General features: G+C 38.4%; 1 protein-coding gene across 3 annotated transcripts in view; it reads left to right on the top strand.

Moving 5' to 3' along the window:
- The window catches only part of LOC307168113 (RAC-alpha serine/threonine-protein kinase), a 258,725-nt gene that overhangs the window by 52,732 nt on the left and 189,016 nt on the right, over positions 1–16,977 (top strand). For all 3 annotated transcript variants that reach the window (XM_079887726.1, XM_079887725.1, XM_079887724.1), the window contains 2 exons: positions 118–243; positions 420–548. In XM_079887726.1, coding sequence (XP_079743852.1) covers positions 118–243; positions 420–548 — 255 coding nt within the window. The remainder of the gene's footprint in view (positions 1–117; positions 244–419; positions 549–16,977) is intronic.

The following is a 16,977-nucleotide window of genomic DNA, read 5'->3' as shown; positions in this document are numbered from 1 at the left end:
TTAATTTCATTTAACAATCAAATGTTTAGTCAAATGATGTGTGTATTAATTATAATCAATTTTACCCCAGAAGATTCACAATTCAAATGCATCTTTATATTTGTTCTTATATCACAGCTTTTCTTTCATTTATCGCGAGATCGTGTTTTTTCGGAAGAGAGAGCGAAGTTTTATGGGGCAGAGATCGTCTCAGCCCTGGATTACCTTCATTCCGAGAGAAACGTGGTTTATAGAGACCTAAAGGTGAGATAAAATATCGTAGAGAAATGTAAAAAAATACTAATTCCATACAATATGAATGAAATTTGAATATGAATCCATACAAAATGAAAGTGTATTTAGTGTAATGCTACTTGTTGCATCACTATCAAACATACAGTATATGTAACATTATAAGGAATATAATTATTCTGTGGTAGTTGGAGAACCTGATGCTGGATAAAGATGGCCATATAAAGATCACAGATTTTGGCCTGTGTAAGGAAGGAATTACAGACGGAGCAACAATGAAGACATTCTGTGGTACACCAGAGTATCTTGCTCCAGAGGTAATAAAACATTCAATGAAAGAGATGTGAAACAAGTTCCATGAACTAGTAGTTAGTAAATATACATTATTCTAATAATAAATGAACGCCGAACAGAGAAGGAAATCCAGGGAGGATTATCCTCAGGATTGCAAGTTTATGTCCTGCAATTCTGAATTTTGTCTCTCAGAATTGTGATATAAACTTACAATAAACTATGAGTTATAAAATCTGAATTGGGAGATATAAACCCTAAATTGCGAGAACAAAGTCAGAATTGTGAGATACAAATATTTTAGATTTAAATGTTACCTATGTAAAATGATATGATATAAATATCATTTCATGTTGTGACTGTAGGACTAATCATTATGTCCCCTATGAACTGCATGTGTGAGTAAATATTATGTAGATCTTTTGTTTACATCAAATTCATACTTTAATAGTAGACTAATCATCAGAGGTTTCATCAGTCCAGTCTGTCCATTTAATGGCTTGCAACCATAAAGGGCGTCTTTTTTTGCATCCCGATTCTGACATCCAACGGCACAATACTTTTTTTTTTCCATTTTATTCCGTGGATCTCGCCCGTTTTCCTCCACTTGTTACCACTGTTTTTCCTGCCACCACAATGTGGGCGCAGCTGCAAGAGACGTAACTTTGACGTTTGCTCCCAAATGGTCTATTTTCTGGCTTGTAAAGGGCCCTACACACCGGGACGAATATCGGCGCGCGTTATTCGCCAGCGTTTTTCAACACGTTTTTTGTGTTCACACCCAAGCGATTTTCGCTGACGATGAGCCAAGTGAGTGACGCGTCAAACCAAAAAAACGAACCCGAGGCGTTTTTTAAAAAATGACGCTTTTACGCGTGCCGTTTTTCGCGCCGGTGTGCACACTCACATTGACGCCCTTTGTTTAGTCACGAGGCAGGGCCGTGCACAGGGGGGGGGGTGGCCCGGTGGCCAGAGCCACTGCCCCTCTGCCCTCATCGATTGAGGTGCCCCTCTTCCCCACCCCCACCGCTCCGCTCAAAGCATTCCACTGATTCCGCTAATCCGCTCCAGGTTTTCCCGCTCGCTCCGCACTCTGCAGCATCACTCACTGTATGTGTCTCTGCGGCGCTCTTTTGAAACTATGAGTGAACACGACAGTTCACGAAAGCTGTCGCATTAACAGGTAGGCTATGTATGTGAGAAGACAGTGGTTGAATCTGCGAAATTAGTCACTTGTTTTTTTTGTTTTGTTTTTATTTATGTCGGAAATGTTTTGCTCTTGGTCTTCTACTAGTGCTAACAACTTGTACAACAAATCCACGTTCTTAGAATTAACGTTAGCTGCTTGTCTAATCAAATTATTGTACTCTCGATCAGATCTAATACAAATAACTAAATTTTCTGTTGTTGGCACACTTTGTAGACAAAAACACACACAAAACAAGACAATGCCTTCACAAAAAAGAAGACAGAGACAGAGAGAGAAAGAGCGAAGGGAGGCTGCTAAAGGCAGTTCAACTCTGCAAACATGGATTCAAAGCTCCAGCAAGCCAGCAGGTAAATCATCATATAGAACAGTTAGCAGACCGTTTGTCTTTTTAATTCTTGTAAGTATATTTCCCATTATAATCACTTATCTTAGTTGAGACTAACACATCGTAGGCTTAGGCTCTAAGTGAGTTGTATATTAGCATAGTATATAGATTTATGCTGTATGCTAATATGAAATTAAATGTCTATTACTTATTACTCCATTAAAGATGAGGAAGAGGCAGGCTTAGAGAGTGAGGGAGAGCCCATTGAGCATCAGCCAAATCAGACACTTACAGGTAAGTGTTGTTAAACTGACTGACAGTAAAGGATTCTGAATATGCTGGAATTTGATACAAAGAAAGATAGACATTAAATTATTTGAAGAGTAATTATATTACAAGAACATAAATTGAATTAGCACTAAAGCCTAACAATTGTATTTAAAATATGATTGTAACAGGTTTGTTATTCATTCTATATATTAAGATGAAACTGCCTCAGAATCAACTCAACAGAGTAAAAGTGAAGGTCTAGGAACTGAGCCAGAGACAGAAAAAGTTCAGAATGAGAAAGAAAGGCAACACAATGAGACAGAGAGGGAAGAGACAGACGCAGAACAGGAAGAAATGGAGAGTGAGGCAGCCACAGCCATGTACACAAGGGAGAAAAAGCCTGAAGACTTTGAGTTCTTGCTTCAGTTACAAAATCCATCAGATCCTGCTCATGTGAAGAAATACAATATAACATACAATGTGGCCTTCACAAAATTTTCAAATTCAGTAGGACCCTGTCGTCCAATTTTGCCGTTCCCAAAAAATGAACAAGGACGTTCGTTTCAGGGACAGTGGTATGAAGAACACCCCTGGTTAGAGTATTCTCCTGAGAATGATGCAATGTACTGTTTTAGCTGCAGGCTTTTCATGAATGATGAAAAGTATAAGAGCAGGACAGGTTGGAAGTCAGTGGGGTTAAGTCTGTGGAAGCAAGCTAAAGGAAAAATGAAGGAGCATAGCAGGACAGAGTCACACATGTTAGGCATGATTCGGTGGAATGCCTTTAAAAAAAAAGCATTGGATACAGCATTGGAAAAGGGCGACTTTGAGATGCAAGCAGCCAAAGAAAGAGAAAGGCAAAAAAACAGGGAGATTATCTACAGGCTGATTGATATTATATTGTACTTAGCGAAACAAGGCATGGCATTCAGAGGTGACAATGAAAGCCTCTCAAGTTCAAACAAAGGAAATTTCTTGGAGCTTGTAGAGTTGGTTGGCCAATATGACAGTGTCCTTAAGCTTCATCTTGACAACATCAAAGAAAAACAAGCATCATGTCAAAAACCTCAGGTGTCTCTCCTCTCAAACCGAATACAAAATGACCTAATTAGAGCAATGGCTATTTATGTGAAACGGGAAATACTGAAGGGAAGCGTCAATATTTTCAATTTTACTTGATGAGACTACTGATGTATCACACATCGAACAGGTGTGCTTTGTGGTGCGTTATGTACATGACATGACCATAAAGGAGCGCTTCATTCAGCTCTGTGATGTTCAGTCAACAACAGGAGAACAGCTTGAAAACCTAGTAATGAACTTGCTGAAGGAGAACCAGCTGAAAGTTGAGGACATCCATGGTCAGGGTTATGATGGAGCAGCCAACATGAGTGGGTCTTACAAAGGACTACAGTCCAGAATACAAAAGCAAAATGAAAAGGCATTATATGTTCATTGCCATGCTCATTGTTTGAATCTTGTATTAGTGGAGAGTGCAAAGTCAAGCATTCACTTTGTCAGTTTTTTTACAGTAGTGGAAAAACTTTACACCTTCATTGCCAACTCCACAAAACGACATGCAGCTTTTGTTCAAACACAGGAAGCCATGAATCCTGGCCAGCGTGCCCTTGAGCTACAGAAGCTCTCAGACACCCGATGGACCTGCAGGGAAACAGCCCTCAGAACTCTCAGAAAATGCCTTCCTGCAGTTGTGCAATTCCTGGAAGATCTGACCAAGTCTGAGCCACCTGATCTAGCTGCAGGGGACGCACACATGCTGTTGCACAGCATTAACTTTGAATTTATTCTTTGCTTGGAGATAACAACTCCAATATTCATGGAAACAGCAGTTGCTTCAAATGCTCTTCAGCGGCAAGACTTGGACTTGGCAGCAGCATACACTGTTGTAAATGGTGTCATTAGCAGAATGAACACACTGAGGACTGAAGACCAATTCAAAGAAATATTTCACAATGCTACCATCCAAGCAGAGACAAGAGGGATCAATGTGCCTGAAGAGATTCCAGGACAAGCAAGGCGGCGGAAAGTACCAACAAAGTTTAAGTACTGCTCCACATCAGCAACAGAGGACCACCAGCCACAGACTTTAGAGGAGTACTACAGAGGAAGGATGTACTTCACTTCACTTGGATTCCCTGATTCAGGAACTCCACAGGCGATTTCAAGGGAAGGGGAGCACTGACAAAATTGTGATGTCACTGCATTGTTTGATTGAACCATCAAAGTGGAAAGACACAGCAGATGCTGAAGCACTTAATGCTGCCCATACTCTCTGTGAGTTTTACGGATTTCAAGAGGAGGAGGAACAGCTGCGAACTGAGCTTAGAGTTTTCCACTCTTCATTCACATGCTCACAAAAAAGTGCCCATGCAATTTTGGAAACATTTAAGGAGTTTGATGCTCATGTTGTGTTTCCAACACTTTTTAAACTGCTGAAAATCTTTGCAACACTACCTGTCTCAACAGCCACTGTTGAACGCTCATTCTCGAAGTTGAAGCTGGTGAAAACTAAACTTCGTAATGCGTGTGGACAAGAACGACTCTCTGATATTCTGCTTCTGGCCATTGAAAAAGACATCCCAATTATAAAAGATGAGGTTATTAAGATCTTTCAGGACATGGTACCAAATAGAAAGGTTCTGCTGTAAAAGGAAAAGATAAAAACCAAAATGTAAATCTGTAAATAGTTTCTTCTGTTATTATCACCAATGTGTAATTATGATGTTCTATCAAAACATCTACAATAAAGTCTAAAATGTATTTGAGCGTGTGCTGTCTTTTCTTTTAATTGTACATTTTGTAATAACTGGAAAATTTGTGTTAAAGGGATAGTTCACCCAAAAATGAAAATGCTGTCATCATTTACTCTTCCTCAAGTTGTTCCAAACCTGTATGACTTTCTTTCTTCTGCTGTCCACAAAATAAGATATTTTGAACAAAGTCGGTAACCAAACGACTGATGGACCCCATTGACTTCCATAGTAGAAAAAAATATATACTATGGAAGTCAATGGGGACCAGCAACTGTTTAATTACCAACCTTCTTTAAAATATTTTGTGTTCAGCAGAAGAAAGAAAGTCATACAGGTTTGGAACAACTTGAGGAAGAGTAAATGATGACAGCATTTTAATTTTTGGGTGAACTATCCCTTTAACAAGCAACCACCCCCTTAGTGCCCTTTTTTTGGTTTAGGCCACTGCCCCTCAAAATGTCTGTGCACGGCCCTGTCACGAGGCGTTAAACGTCGGCGAACATCGCGCGCGAAATTCGTCCCGGTGTGAACAGGCCTTAAGTCTGCTTCCAGGAGGAAAGTGTGGGATGACAGAGTGAGGCTCTCTGGTGGGGCTCTTGATTAGATCTGCTCTTTCATCAGAGATTACAGAGACCATTTTGCATGCAAGAGCCACTTCTAGCAGGAGGCTCTACTCGTTACATCTGGAGGCTGTTCCATAGCGCCAGCATCTCATTCCCTACTCAGGGACCCATGGTTACATATGTAACTGAGACATTTTGGTACTATTCAGGGCTATAACAGGACATTTCAATTTTAAAACCACACATTGTCACTTTACCTAAATAAATGAACTACTGCTAATAGAATCAAATCAAATAAATGTAAATAATGAAGTCATATTCATAACTTGTTAGAAAATAGAATAATTCAAAACAAATGATCAACTAAATATGAAGAAACAAAGCTCCATAGAAATAAAGGACCTTAAAGTAAACAATAAATAAAAAAATTATAACAGTAGATTTGCGAAGAACTTGACCTGTACTGTTGCTCTGTTATCATCCCTCCAACATTTTGGCTTCAACCAAGTGAATAGACTTTTCCTATGTGCCTATCCTATTTCTGAATTTACTGCTTGTTGAACATTTTACTGTCAAACAAATGCTAACAATCTATAGCATTGTTTATCCTCTGCTATTTGGTTGCCTGGAGAATTGTGTTATGAGAATCAGACACCTCCAAAAGAAGACACTAAAATGAAATCTTTTTTGCAAACCTTGCAGATTTCCATATCACCGCATGATGAACGCTAACAGAAATGGCTTTTTGGTTTTACTACATTTTTTTTAAGGCAAGTGGTTACACAAAATAAATATATCTTCATTTTAATAATATATTTTTAGTTACTCACTTAGTCACTCACTACGTTTACATGTGCATTAATAACGTGATTATTTTTAATAATCAGAGTAAGATCTTAATCGCAGTAAGATGTTTAACATGACATGAGCAGAAATCTTCACTCTCATTCACTCACTCATTGTTTACATGCAAATTTCATTATTCTGATTTTTCGCTAATAAGAATGGTTATACCACACTCAGATGGGCACACAGTATGCATGTTATCGGCCATTGTTTTAATCTACTCAATCTACAAAATACATTTTTATGGACGTACTGGATATTATTCGGCACCGTGATAAACATTGCAGTGCTGGTGTTGTGCCGAATATTGTGACTCACCGAATTATGTGACCCTTGTAGGCCACTGTGTTCTTCGCGCCGGAAAAGAGACTGCGCAGCGATAATAGTGTTAATAGAGTTTAGCGATTTGGTGAAGAGAAAACTTCAGAATAATGGTCACAGAGTTCATTCATGAAGTTGTGTGAACAACACACCGTGTAGAACCGAGCACATGCGCACTTTGGTCAGAGCGGTAATAATGCAATTAAGGTGTTTACAGGCCTGTTAATTGATATCAAAATCATCATATGATATATGGTTAATGCGAATATGGTTACTATGATTATGAGCTTAACTGCATTAGTTTGATCAAAGTATTGTTTACATGAGGTAAAGTTTAATCGCAGGATGGCCATTATCCCATTATAATCGCATTATGAGAGTGCATGTTAACGCACTGACTGTTTTTAGTTATATCAATTCAGATACATTGAGTAGAGTCTGTGATTTTTGAGTATCTTCCTTCTGTTATCTTAGCACATGCAGCCATCCACAACCTAACCACAAACTCTACTTTTCAGCACAACGATAACCATAAAAAGTCAAAGTCAATTCACCTTTATTTATATAGCGCTTTATAAAATATAGATTGTTTCAAAGCAGCTTTACAGTGATAAACAGGAACAATTATGCATTTCGGCTGTTGTTCAACTGAAGTCAGTTCAGTGTTGATTCCATTCTGTTGTAAATATCACAAATTGTTAATTTAGTTCATTTCATCTATAAAGCAGTTCTGGAGAAAACTGTGATGTCATCATCCAGCTCAGTTCAGTTCTCATTCAAAACCGTCAGTACAGTCAGATCAATAATATTGTTGAATATTAAGTGTCCCGAAATAAGCAAGCCAGAGGCGACAGTGACAAGGAACCCAGACTCCATCAGGAGACAGAATTGAGAAAAAAACCTTGGGAGAACCCAGGCTCAGTTGGGGGCCAGTTCTCCTCTGGCCAACGAACGAACAGTGTATGATTATGATTCAGGCTGCATCACAAGTCAGAATTCACATCGGGATTGGTAGCATTCAAATATTCATCTAAATACTTCAACATAACCGAAACTCTTTTCAATGTCAATTTACCATAACTAAACATTAAACAATAACAAGTCTCTCACTTCACTCAAAAACACATAAAATAACACTTCATTTCAACATTTACTCTCCTGATCTTAGCACATGCAAAGCATGCCGGGAACTAACAATCCACCACCCAGTTTCAGTTAATTAAACAAAAATCATTCATGTAATCCCAACACAAATGGATTAAGTAAACTTTAATTTTACATATATTTAAGTGGACTGAACACAATGAAATTAAATTTGGACAAAATGTACAGTTTTTAGTTCGTTTTATCCTTTATTGTCTCCCTTGAAGAAATTTGTCTTGGGCAATCAAGAAAGCAGGTCAACACACAACAGTTTATTACATTATACCTATAAGACATGACACACTACCAAACACATTACCCATTTACCCTCACCCACACACATACAGATCATTCCTTATCATTCAATAGTTTGAGTGACAGTGGAATTACAGGCCTGGTGTCACAGACAAGGCTTAAATTAAGCAAGGATTAGGCTTTAAAATTAGGGCATTTAAGTAACTTTTATAAACATGCCAAAACATAACTGGTGTTCATCATAAGACAAAACATCTCGGTTACTAAAGTAAACTTGGTTCCCTGAACGAGTATTGTACCGGTATTTACGAGTACCGGAACAAGTATTGCATAAGGCTAGCTTACGCTTTGGGAAAACTCCTTTTCTCGAGAATATTGAAGCCAATTTTTTAAAACGCAGTGCAGCTGCACAGCATACCCAGATGAGCGACTAGCGTGGTCATTGGTTGTGTTGCGGCAACTGCACGAACCTATGGCGAGGCGGCTCAGATGCACGAACCAATCAGGCCACTCAGGTTTAATTGACTGAAGTGATCCCCTGATCGAAGCACAGTAGCACAGCGGGTTACGCAATACTCGATACTGAGGCCACCATCCTTTTTCAGAACGAGGAAATAGCGACTGTATAAGGCCGACTCGCTTTGTGAAAGAGGGACTGGTTTCGACAGCTCCCTTTTCTAACAGTTTCGACACTTTGGTGCGAAGGATGTGCGCCACATCTCTTCTCACTGTTGTTTCGACCATGGCTCGAAAGCACAGGGGAATGCGAGCAAACTGTAGCGAGTAGCCTCGTTTTATTATGTTCAACACCCATACTGATATACCGGGGATGGCCTCCCAGGCCTTGGCCCGCATAGTTAGGGGTTGAATGAAAACAGGGGACGGGCCACTCTGTGACAGGGACCCGGCCACCCAGCCGTCTTGCAATGCTGTGCGAACAGCGCTTATGTGCAGGGGTGCGTGCATTACAGCGGGCACACCTTTCATCACATCTCCAGCGCGAGCTGGAGGGAGAACTGAAACTGTGGGAACAGTTTTCTTGTGTAGGGGTGCATACTTCATAGTGGGCACACAACCTACATTTATTACCTCTCCAGCTTGAGCTGGAGGAGAGGTTAATACTGTGGGAACAGTGCTTGTGTGTAATTATGCGTACTTTATTGTGGGCACGTGACCTACATATGACACAGACAGAAAAGAGCTCTTTTCGTGCTTTATTTGTGTCGCCGTAAAAACGGCGTTTGTTTGCAGGTGTGTGTGTTTTATAACAGACCCATTTACTGCAACATCGGTATTTCCATCCGCCTGAAAAGAAAGGACTGGGAAATGTGTGAGATGCTTTTTGAAAAGTGGTCCGGCCTCGGCAGGACTCTCTCTCTTTCTTGCTAAGGCTGGGAAGGCTTACGAGGCTCGGGGTCCAACACAATCTTGGATCGGGGTCCCCGTCTCTCAGGGAACTGCTGGGCTTTGCAGAGTGAGAACGGTGACGGACTTCAGCCACTGGGCGGGGCTGGGAGACCGGAGGCGCTGATTTTACCTGCTGAGGAGGTGGCGCCTTCATTTGGTGACTCGAAGCAGAGCTGGAGTGTTTTGGGAGAAAGTGACACATAGCTTGCAACGCTTTCTGAGCCTCAGTGTAGCTCTCCGCGAACCCTTTGACTGCTGGGCCGAACAGACCGGTGGTGGAGATTGGGGAGTCCAGAAAAGCTGCCCTATCTGCATCCTTCATGTCAGTCAAATTAAGCCATAGGTGCTTCTCAAGCACCGTCAAGCTGGCCATGCTTTGTCCAATCGCCTGGGCTGTCGACTCTGTGGCTCGCTGGGCCAGGTCTGGCGAAGACCACTCGAGCAAAGACTCATCGGGTGAAGACCACTTGAGCCCAAGGTTTTCAACTGCCTTTGTGAGGACGCGGAGAAGCTCTGCATCGATGCTCGTTCTCGTGCTGGCTTGTGTTGACGGACCGGGGCCTGAAACGGAGCCCCCCAACTCGTCGCATTCGGATGCAGCGATGGAAAGGCTGTCATCCTTCTCGTCCTCCTCGTCCGATGCCCCAAAAGAGACGAGACCTGCCGCTCGCAGAGAGGGGCGCTGGTCCGCCTGTGTAAACAGGACCGGTGAGGGAGTTTCTCTGTGAGAGAGCAAGGCACGCGGGGACTGGATCGGCATGTGTTCGCTCGCATCCATCCAGCAATAGATTGGTACCTTATATCTTCTGCCTGAGGGAAGAGCTAATTATTTTTCTGGCTTTTCTAACCACATTTGAAGTTGTGATGTTTTGCGATTTCTCTGAGCATTGCACAGTCGGACATTGGGTGAATTTGCTGGGATGTCCACTACTGCGAAGATTGGCAACTGTCTTGAATGTTTTCCACTTGTAAATAATCTTCCTTACTGTAGAATAATGGACTTGTTGGAAATATAACCCTTCTCAGATTGATGATAGCAATAACCCATATAGCAACACTGTGACATCCTAGATCCGGCCCACATCTGGCACATGCGGAAAGATGATCTGGCCCACATGTAGCATGGAATGACGGCCCTTGGGTGGTCCACTCCTGTTTGCCAGATCTGGGCCACAAGCATGCAATAGCAATGCCACATGTCAGCCAAGAGCAAATAAATAAACCAGAACTGGACCTTATCTGAGCTACAAAATATGTGTATATTAAATATGGAATCATTTCAGCCTTAATCAGTCTGTTAACATGCTGAATCACTGAAGGAAAGAAGAGAACAGAAAAAGAGATGAGCAGAAACACAATAACTACAACTGACTTCAGCCACAGCCTCAAAAGAAGACATTAAATCTCTCAATATCTCAGCAGAGGATTAAACAACTCCATAAACAGCATTACCAGCTTCACGTATTACTAACCAGACTGACTTTATTTCTGTCAGACATCTACAAAAGGTTGTATTGAGAATTAACAGGGGTTTAACTCTAATGTGTTTCATTTGAAGTCACCATAACAGTGATTAGTGTTTCCATTAGTTGGGCTCTTAACTCTTATTATAGCTTTTGTCTTTTTTGGCTGCTGTGACAAAAAAGATGTGTTTGTCAAACACATTTGCAGTAGCAAAGAAAGCTAAAATGAAACAACAGCAGGTGATGATGGTTACCACCTGATGGTCTATAATCATCATGAAATAGACTGATTCACTGATTTATTTTTATTCTAACAATTGTGTTGTACCATTAATATATTCACATCACAAACCCTGTGTTACTGCAGCATGAGATCCAGCAGTATTATAAAAATCAGTTCGAAGATTTTAACAAATATGAGCACAAAAAGTTAATCTACGATGACACACACAGATATCAATCAGCACATCACATACATAGCAACTCAACTGCTTGATTGTTTATATCATCCTTAAATATAAACTATCCTATCGCTCAGCTCAAAACCGCTAAATGTGGACACTTAGGCATTAAGATATTATAAACATTATCATCTTGGATTTCTGTAAATCTGTTTTGAATTCTTGTGTATTGTGAAAAGCACTATAAAAATAAAATTATGAGAACATTATTTCATGACAAGGCAGATTGGCTGATGGCACCAGTACAGTACATGCACCGAGCCAAGCCATGAGCTATGACGTGAACAGGCAGCCATTTTGTGCTTTCAAGAGCCCTCCAAAAATCACTGTCAAAACATCTGCTATACCGTAATGAAAATTTGCGATTTAACAAAATAAATGCATGCAAATACATAAATAATTAAAGCTGCAAGCAGCATTTAGCGGGGTTCAAGCATTTAGGGTCTTTAAGCACATAAGGCAGTTTAGTGAGTTGTCTGAGTTTTCGTTTAGGATTTACAGGCTTTTGAGTGTTTTTTTGCCATACACATTTTCTAAATTATCCTATTATGGCTACCCAATGGGTAAAGTTTAAGTTTTTTTATATAATTATTGTTCTAGAGAGTCCAGAGAATTGTACTGCACTGGTATATTTCCGATCGGGTGAAAAACATAGGACTAGTTCGCAAAAGTAGGTTTTTAACATAATCGCAAGTATTTAATGAACAAATTAATTGACAGCAGTAGTTTTTGAGGCAAAGTTGTTCAGTATGAGGAGATCTATCAAATGACATGCATCACGTGATTACAAAGCCGTAAAACCTGTTAGCGTCAACTAGTGGCTGATTTCTTTCAAAATTCTTACAGACCTCTAGGGCCACGAGTCGAACATGCCCACCGAGTTTCGTTCCGATCGGCCTTCGTTGACCTTGTCTAAGAGGTGCACAAACTTTATTGGCCTATGGCGGCATAGACACACATGGCACCTTGGACCAAGACACTGCATGCCAATTTTAAAGTCAATCGAACTAATGGTCAGGTGGTTATAGCCCTTTTCATGTTTTTGTGATGTTATGGCCTGATCTCCATTTTAAATAATTATTTTAAAGGTGCCGTAGAATGCATTGATATATTTTAAATTGTTCTCTGATATCTCTGAAACAGAAATGTCTTCAACAGTCAAGTAGTGGATAAAATCACTAACGTTACTTTCTGCTTGCGGTAGGGGTTGTAATGGAAATATAACATTAGTTGGAACTGCCCCCTTCTTCAGTATCAAACGATGAGCGAAACCTGCTTGATATTGTCCCAGGTTAGAAAAACTGTCAGTGGTGAAATGGGCAGAGCAAACTAACAGCTTTGAATTAAAATGGTAAGGTATCCTGTTGTAAAAATCAACCATGCCTGTTGGCAGTTCTCTTTTGTGGGAAGGGAATGAAAAGTTCTGAAATCCGCAGCACAGCCTCGAACATAACATTTATATCCATGATCTGACATTTTCACTATTGTCCTTGCTTGCTTCTTCACAATACCTGCAGAACTTCTGATGATTCGGCTGTGCAGGTCCACGTTAACACTGCCTGGCCTAGAACATGGGCTGGTATATGCAAATTGGGGGGGTATAAATATGAATGATCCCGACTCCAACGTCACAGTCGGTGTTATGCTGTAATTCACTCATTTTTCAGCGGTCTTTTGCAAACAGAAGATTTACACATGAAGGAGGAAACAATGGTGTTTGAGGCTCACGGTATGTCAGTTCCATGTCCAGAACTCTTACCATTCAACTATGCCAAGATAAATACAGTTTTCAATTGTATGGCACCTTTAAAATAGTTGATTAGTAATATAATGCTTACTTGTAGTCTGAAATGGCTTTAACAAAAGAAGAAAAATATTCTTAGATGTCTGTTCATTCTTATCATGTACAAATAAAGTAGCACAGTAAGATTACATTTATTTGAATGCATTAGTGGGTGTGTGATTGCGCTGTGTGTGCAGCTTATCAATATTAAAAGTGAAGGTGTAGTTGATATCTTTGTTGATAATATCTGTAGTAATCAGAAAAAAACAATTAAGAAATAAAGAATTAAAATTACAAATAATATTATGTTAAGATATGAGTTACAATAACATGATTTGCAATAGTAATAATATCAATACTATATGCACAATACACAAAGATTAGACTATCAGTGTCTTTCAAAACATTAGTATTGCAGCCAATGTGAGTCTGTGGGATTTATAAACAGACAAAATATTATTTGAAATGTTATTTTAATGATTTTATAAAGTTTAGACAATATTTCAAATGGAAACTAACTGGAAAATAATATTTTAGTAAGCAGAATGAAGCAATGAATGGTCTTCTGGTGGTTAAAATGTAAATGAAAACAATAATACTTAAACAATAATACTTAATACACTAACCATGCTTCAACACACACGCAAACACATTTGGTTGTAGATGTAGATATTTTAAATAAAAGATAGGTAACAAAATGATAATTGCAAATCTCCTCTGTATAACACCATTTTCAGATTTCAAATTAATCACTGAGAGGCAGAATTGTTCAAACTGAGAGCTCAGTACAAATGAAGTGATAAACTGACAAAACATGATTGTGTTATAATAGGTGATTTTCATGCAAGCAATTTTATATAGTCTAAAAATGTATGCAAATTGCACAGGTAAAAATATTTTTATAAGTAGAATGTCCTGCAGAGGGCAGTAGAAGACCACTAATTGACTCACTTTCATTTGAAAGACTTTTTAATCCACCAGTAAAACAAACCAGTTTTTCCATTTTAACTCCATAATGCATGTTTACACACACACACACACACACACACACACACACACACACACACACACACACACACACACACACACACACAAGGACAAATGTTGTTGTTTTTTCAATGCTATTGGGATATGTCATTATGAAAATATATTTCAATGGTCTATAAACATTTCACAAAGTCTTTGTAAGCTATTAATCAGATTATTCAGAATTTATTCAGAAACCTAAGACTACACACACACACATTATGTTGTAGATACAGATATTTGAAATATATGATGTGATCAAACTGTCAATACTACTACTGATTTATCATAGTTTACCATGATTTATCATGTTCTAGCATGATTTACCATGATATAGCACATTCTAACATGATTTACCATAGTTTATCATGATTTATCATGGCTTACCATGATTTACCATGATTTACAGATGGATTTTGAGTAAATGTAATTGTAAATGTTAACCCTTTCATGCATGAATTATGATACCCTCAGTCAGGATTTTTTTCCTATGTGTTTTTATTGCTCTTAGGGCATGAAAAACAAGAATTGATTTTTATTTTATTTTTTTACAAATTTTTCAAAGAGATCTTCAGATGTCCACTTGAGTGGACAGCATGCGGTTGGTTTAAACTGAAGATATACTGTATTAAATATAATCAAACAGATAAAGTATGTGAATTTAACAAACTAATCAATGCAATTTTATCAAATAATGTGAAAACTATAAAATATATACAAAAAATATAAATGCAAAATATTGCAATGGCTTCATACAACTTCATACAAGTTGCACTTCGCGTATCTATGATATCAGAACATGAGGACGTGATTCCATCAGAATTTTCTACAGTCTGTCAAGGTACAACTGTGGAAACCACTCAGATGCTCCCTCCAGTGCACCAGAATATGGAGATTTACCCTTATTAGCTGATAATTCTGATTATGTTCAAGATGGACATGCACATTTCTATCATAGCCCTCCTCTGAGAAAACCTAGCGATACGTTTTTTCAATCTCATCTGAAATGATCAGTGTTGGGGGTAACGCATTACAAGTAACATGCATAAAGCATTCAGATTACTTTTTTTTATGTTACAAGTAAAGTAATGTGTTACAAGTAACATGCATTACGTAATCAGATTACTTTTTGATCTAACAAGTAATTAACTACAAGTAATGTGCATTACCTAATCAGATTACTTTTTGATGTAACGAGTAAAGAAACACATTACAAGTAACATGCATTACGTAATCAGATTACTTTTTGATGTTATGAGTAAAAAAACGCATTACAATAACGCACATTACATAATCAGATTACTTTTTGATGTTATGAGAAAGGAAACGCATTACAAGTAACATGCATTATGTAATCAGATTACTTTTTGATGTTATGAGTAAAGAAACGCATTAAAAGTAATATGCATTACGTAATCAGATTACTTTTTGATGTTATTAGTAAAAAAACGCATTACAATAACGTGCATTATAAAATCAGATTACTTTTTGATCTAACAAGTAATGTGATTACATAATGTATGACACTTGTAATGCATGACTTTTTTCGATGTCAATGAAAATTACATTCTAATAATACAAATACATTTATTTACAGTAGAAAAAGTCAATGCAGATTAAGTTTTTAAGTTTTAAATTTCAAAAACAATATTCACATTATAATTATGAATTGTAGCTGAAATATAGCCATTGCATGCATGACATGTGATAAACGTGTGATTAATCAGAGTTTTCTCTCAATCTAAAATCAAAACTTGGAAAATTGTACTGTGATATGACTCATTAGATATTGCTTTATGCTGCAATATTTTTTTTACCTACAAGAGTCTCCTAGGATAGAAGGAATGGGTGGATATTCTGGAGCAACTTGGCATGTCTGACTGACCCTTGGCCATCTTGGTTTGGAGGGGGAAAAAATCGAAACACAAAGGCTTGCCACTTGGTTGCAATTTATAGGATGATGCACCAGGGTCCAATGAAGAGATTGATGTGCAACTTTGCCATAAAAACCCGTGCAAATTCAAGAAAATGCTTTTTTAATAGCTGTCCACTGTAATGACCACTAAATAGTGATTTTATAAAGTCTAAATATAAATTATAGAACAATATGACAAAATGACTATTTTAAACAGCAGGGGGCAGTAAAATACCACTTATTGGCTTAATATGCCATTATATCCATATCATTTTCACCTTTTTAACTGTTATAGAGGCAAATTTTGTCCGATCTGTCTGAAAATTTTCATGCATGTTCAGAGTGATATTTCACATGTTCTGACTTGTTTTTAAGAAGGTTTGAACATTCATTAAAGAGATATAGGCTTTCGGGGACACTTGGTAAAGGCCACATTTTGAAGTGAATCTATTATAGCTATCCAAATGAAGTAGTTCAACTTTTTCTGACAATTATTGTTCTAGTGAGTCCAGAGAATTGTATTGCACTAGTTTTGAACATTATGATATGAAAATTATATGATCAGAGATGGAAAAGACCATTTACAGCTAATACAGGCAACGTACCATAGGAAATATATGGTTTTAAAGCTTTTTAACAGTTATAGCGCCACCTATCGTCCGATCTCCATAAAATTTTGCATGCTTGTTAATA

This window comes from Squalius cephalus (assembly GCF_949319135.1).
Source record: "Squalius cephalus genome assembly, chromosome: 12".
NCBI classification, from domain to species: domain Eukaryota; kingdom Metazoa; phylum Chordata; class Actinopteri; order Cypriniformes; family Leuciscidae; genus Squalius; species Squalius cephalus.
The sequence above is the reverse complement of the archived record's forward strand: the minus strand, read 5'-3'. Positions and strand labels throughout refer to the sequence as shown.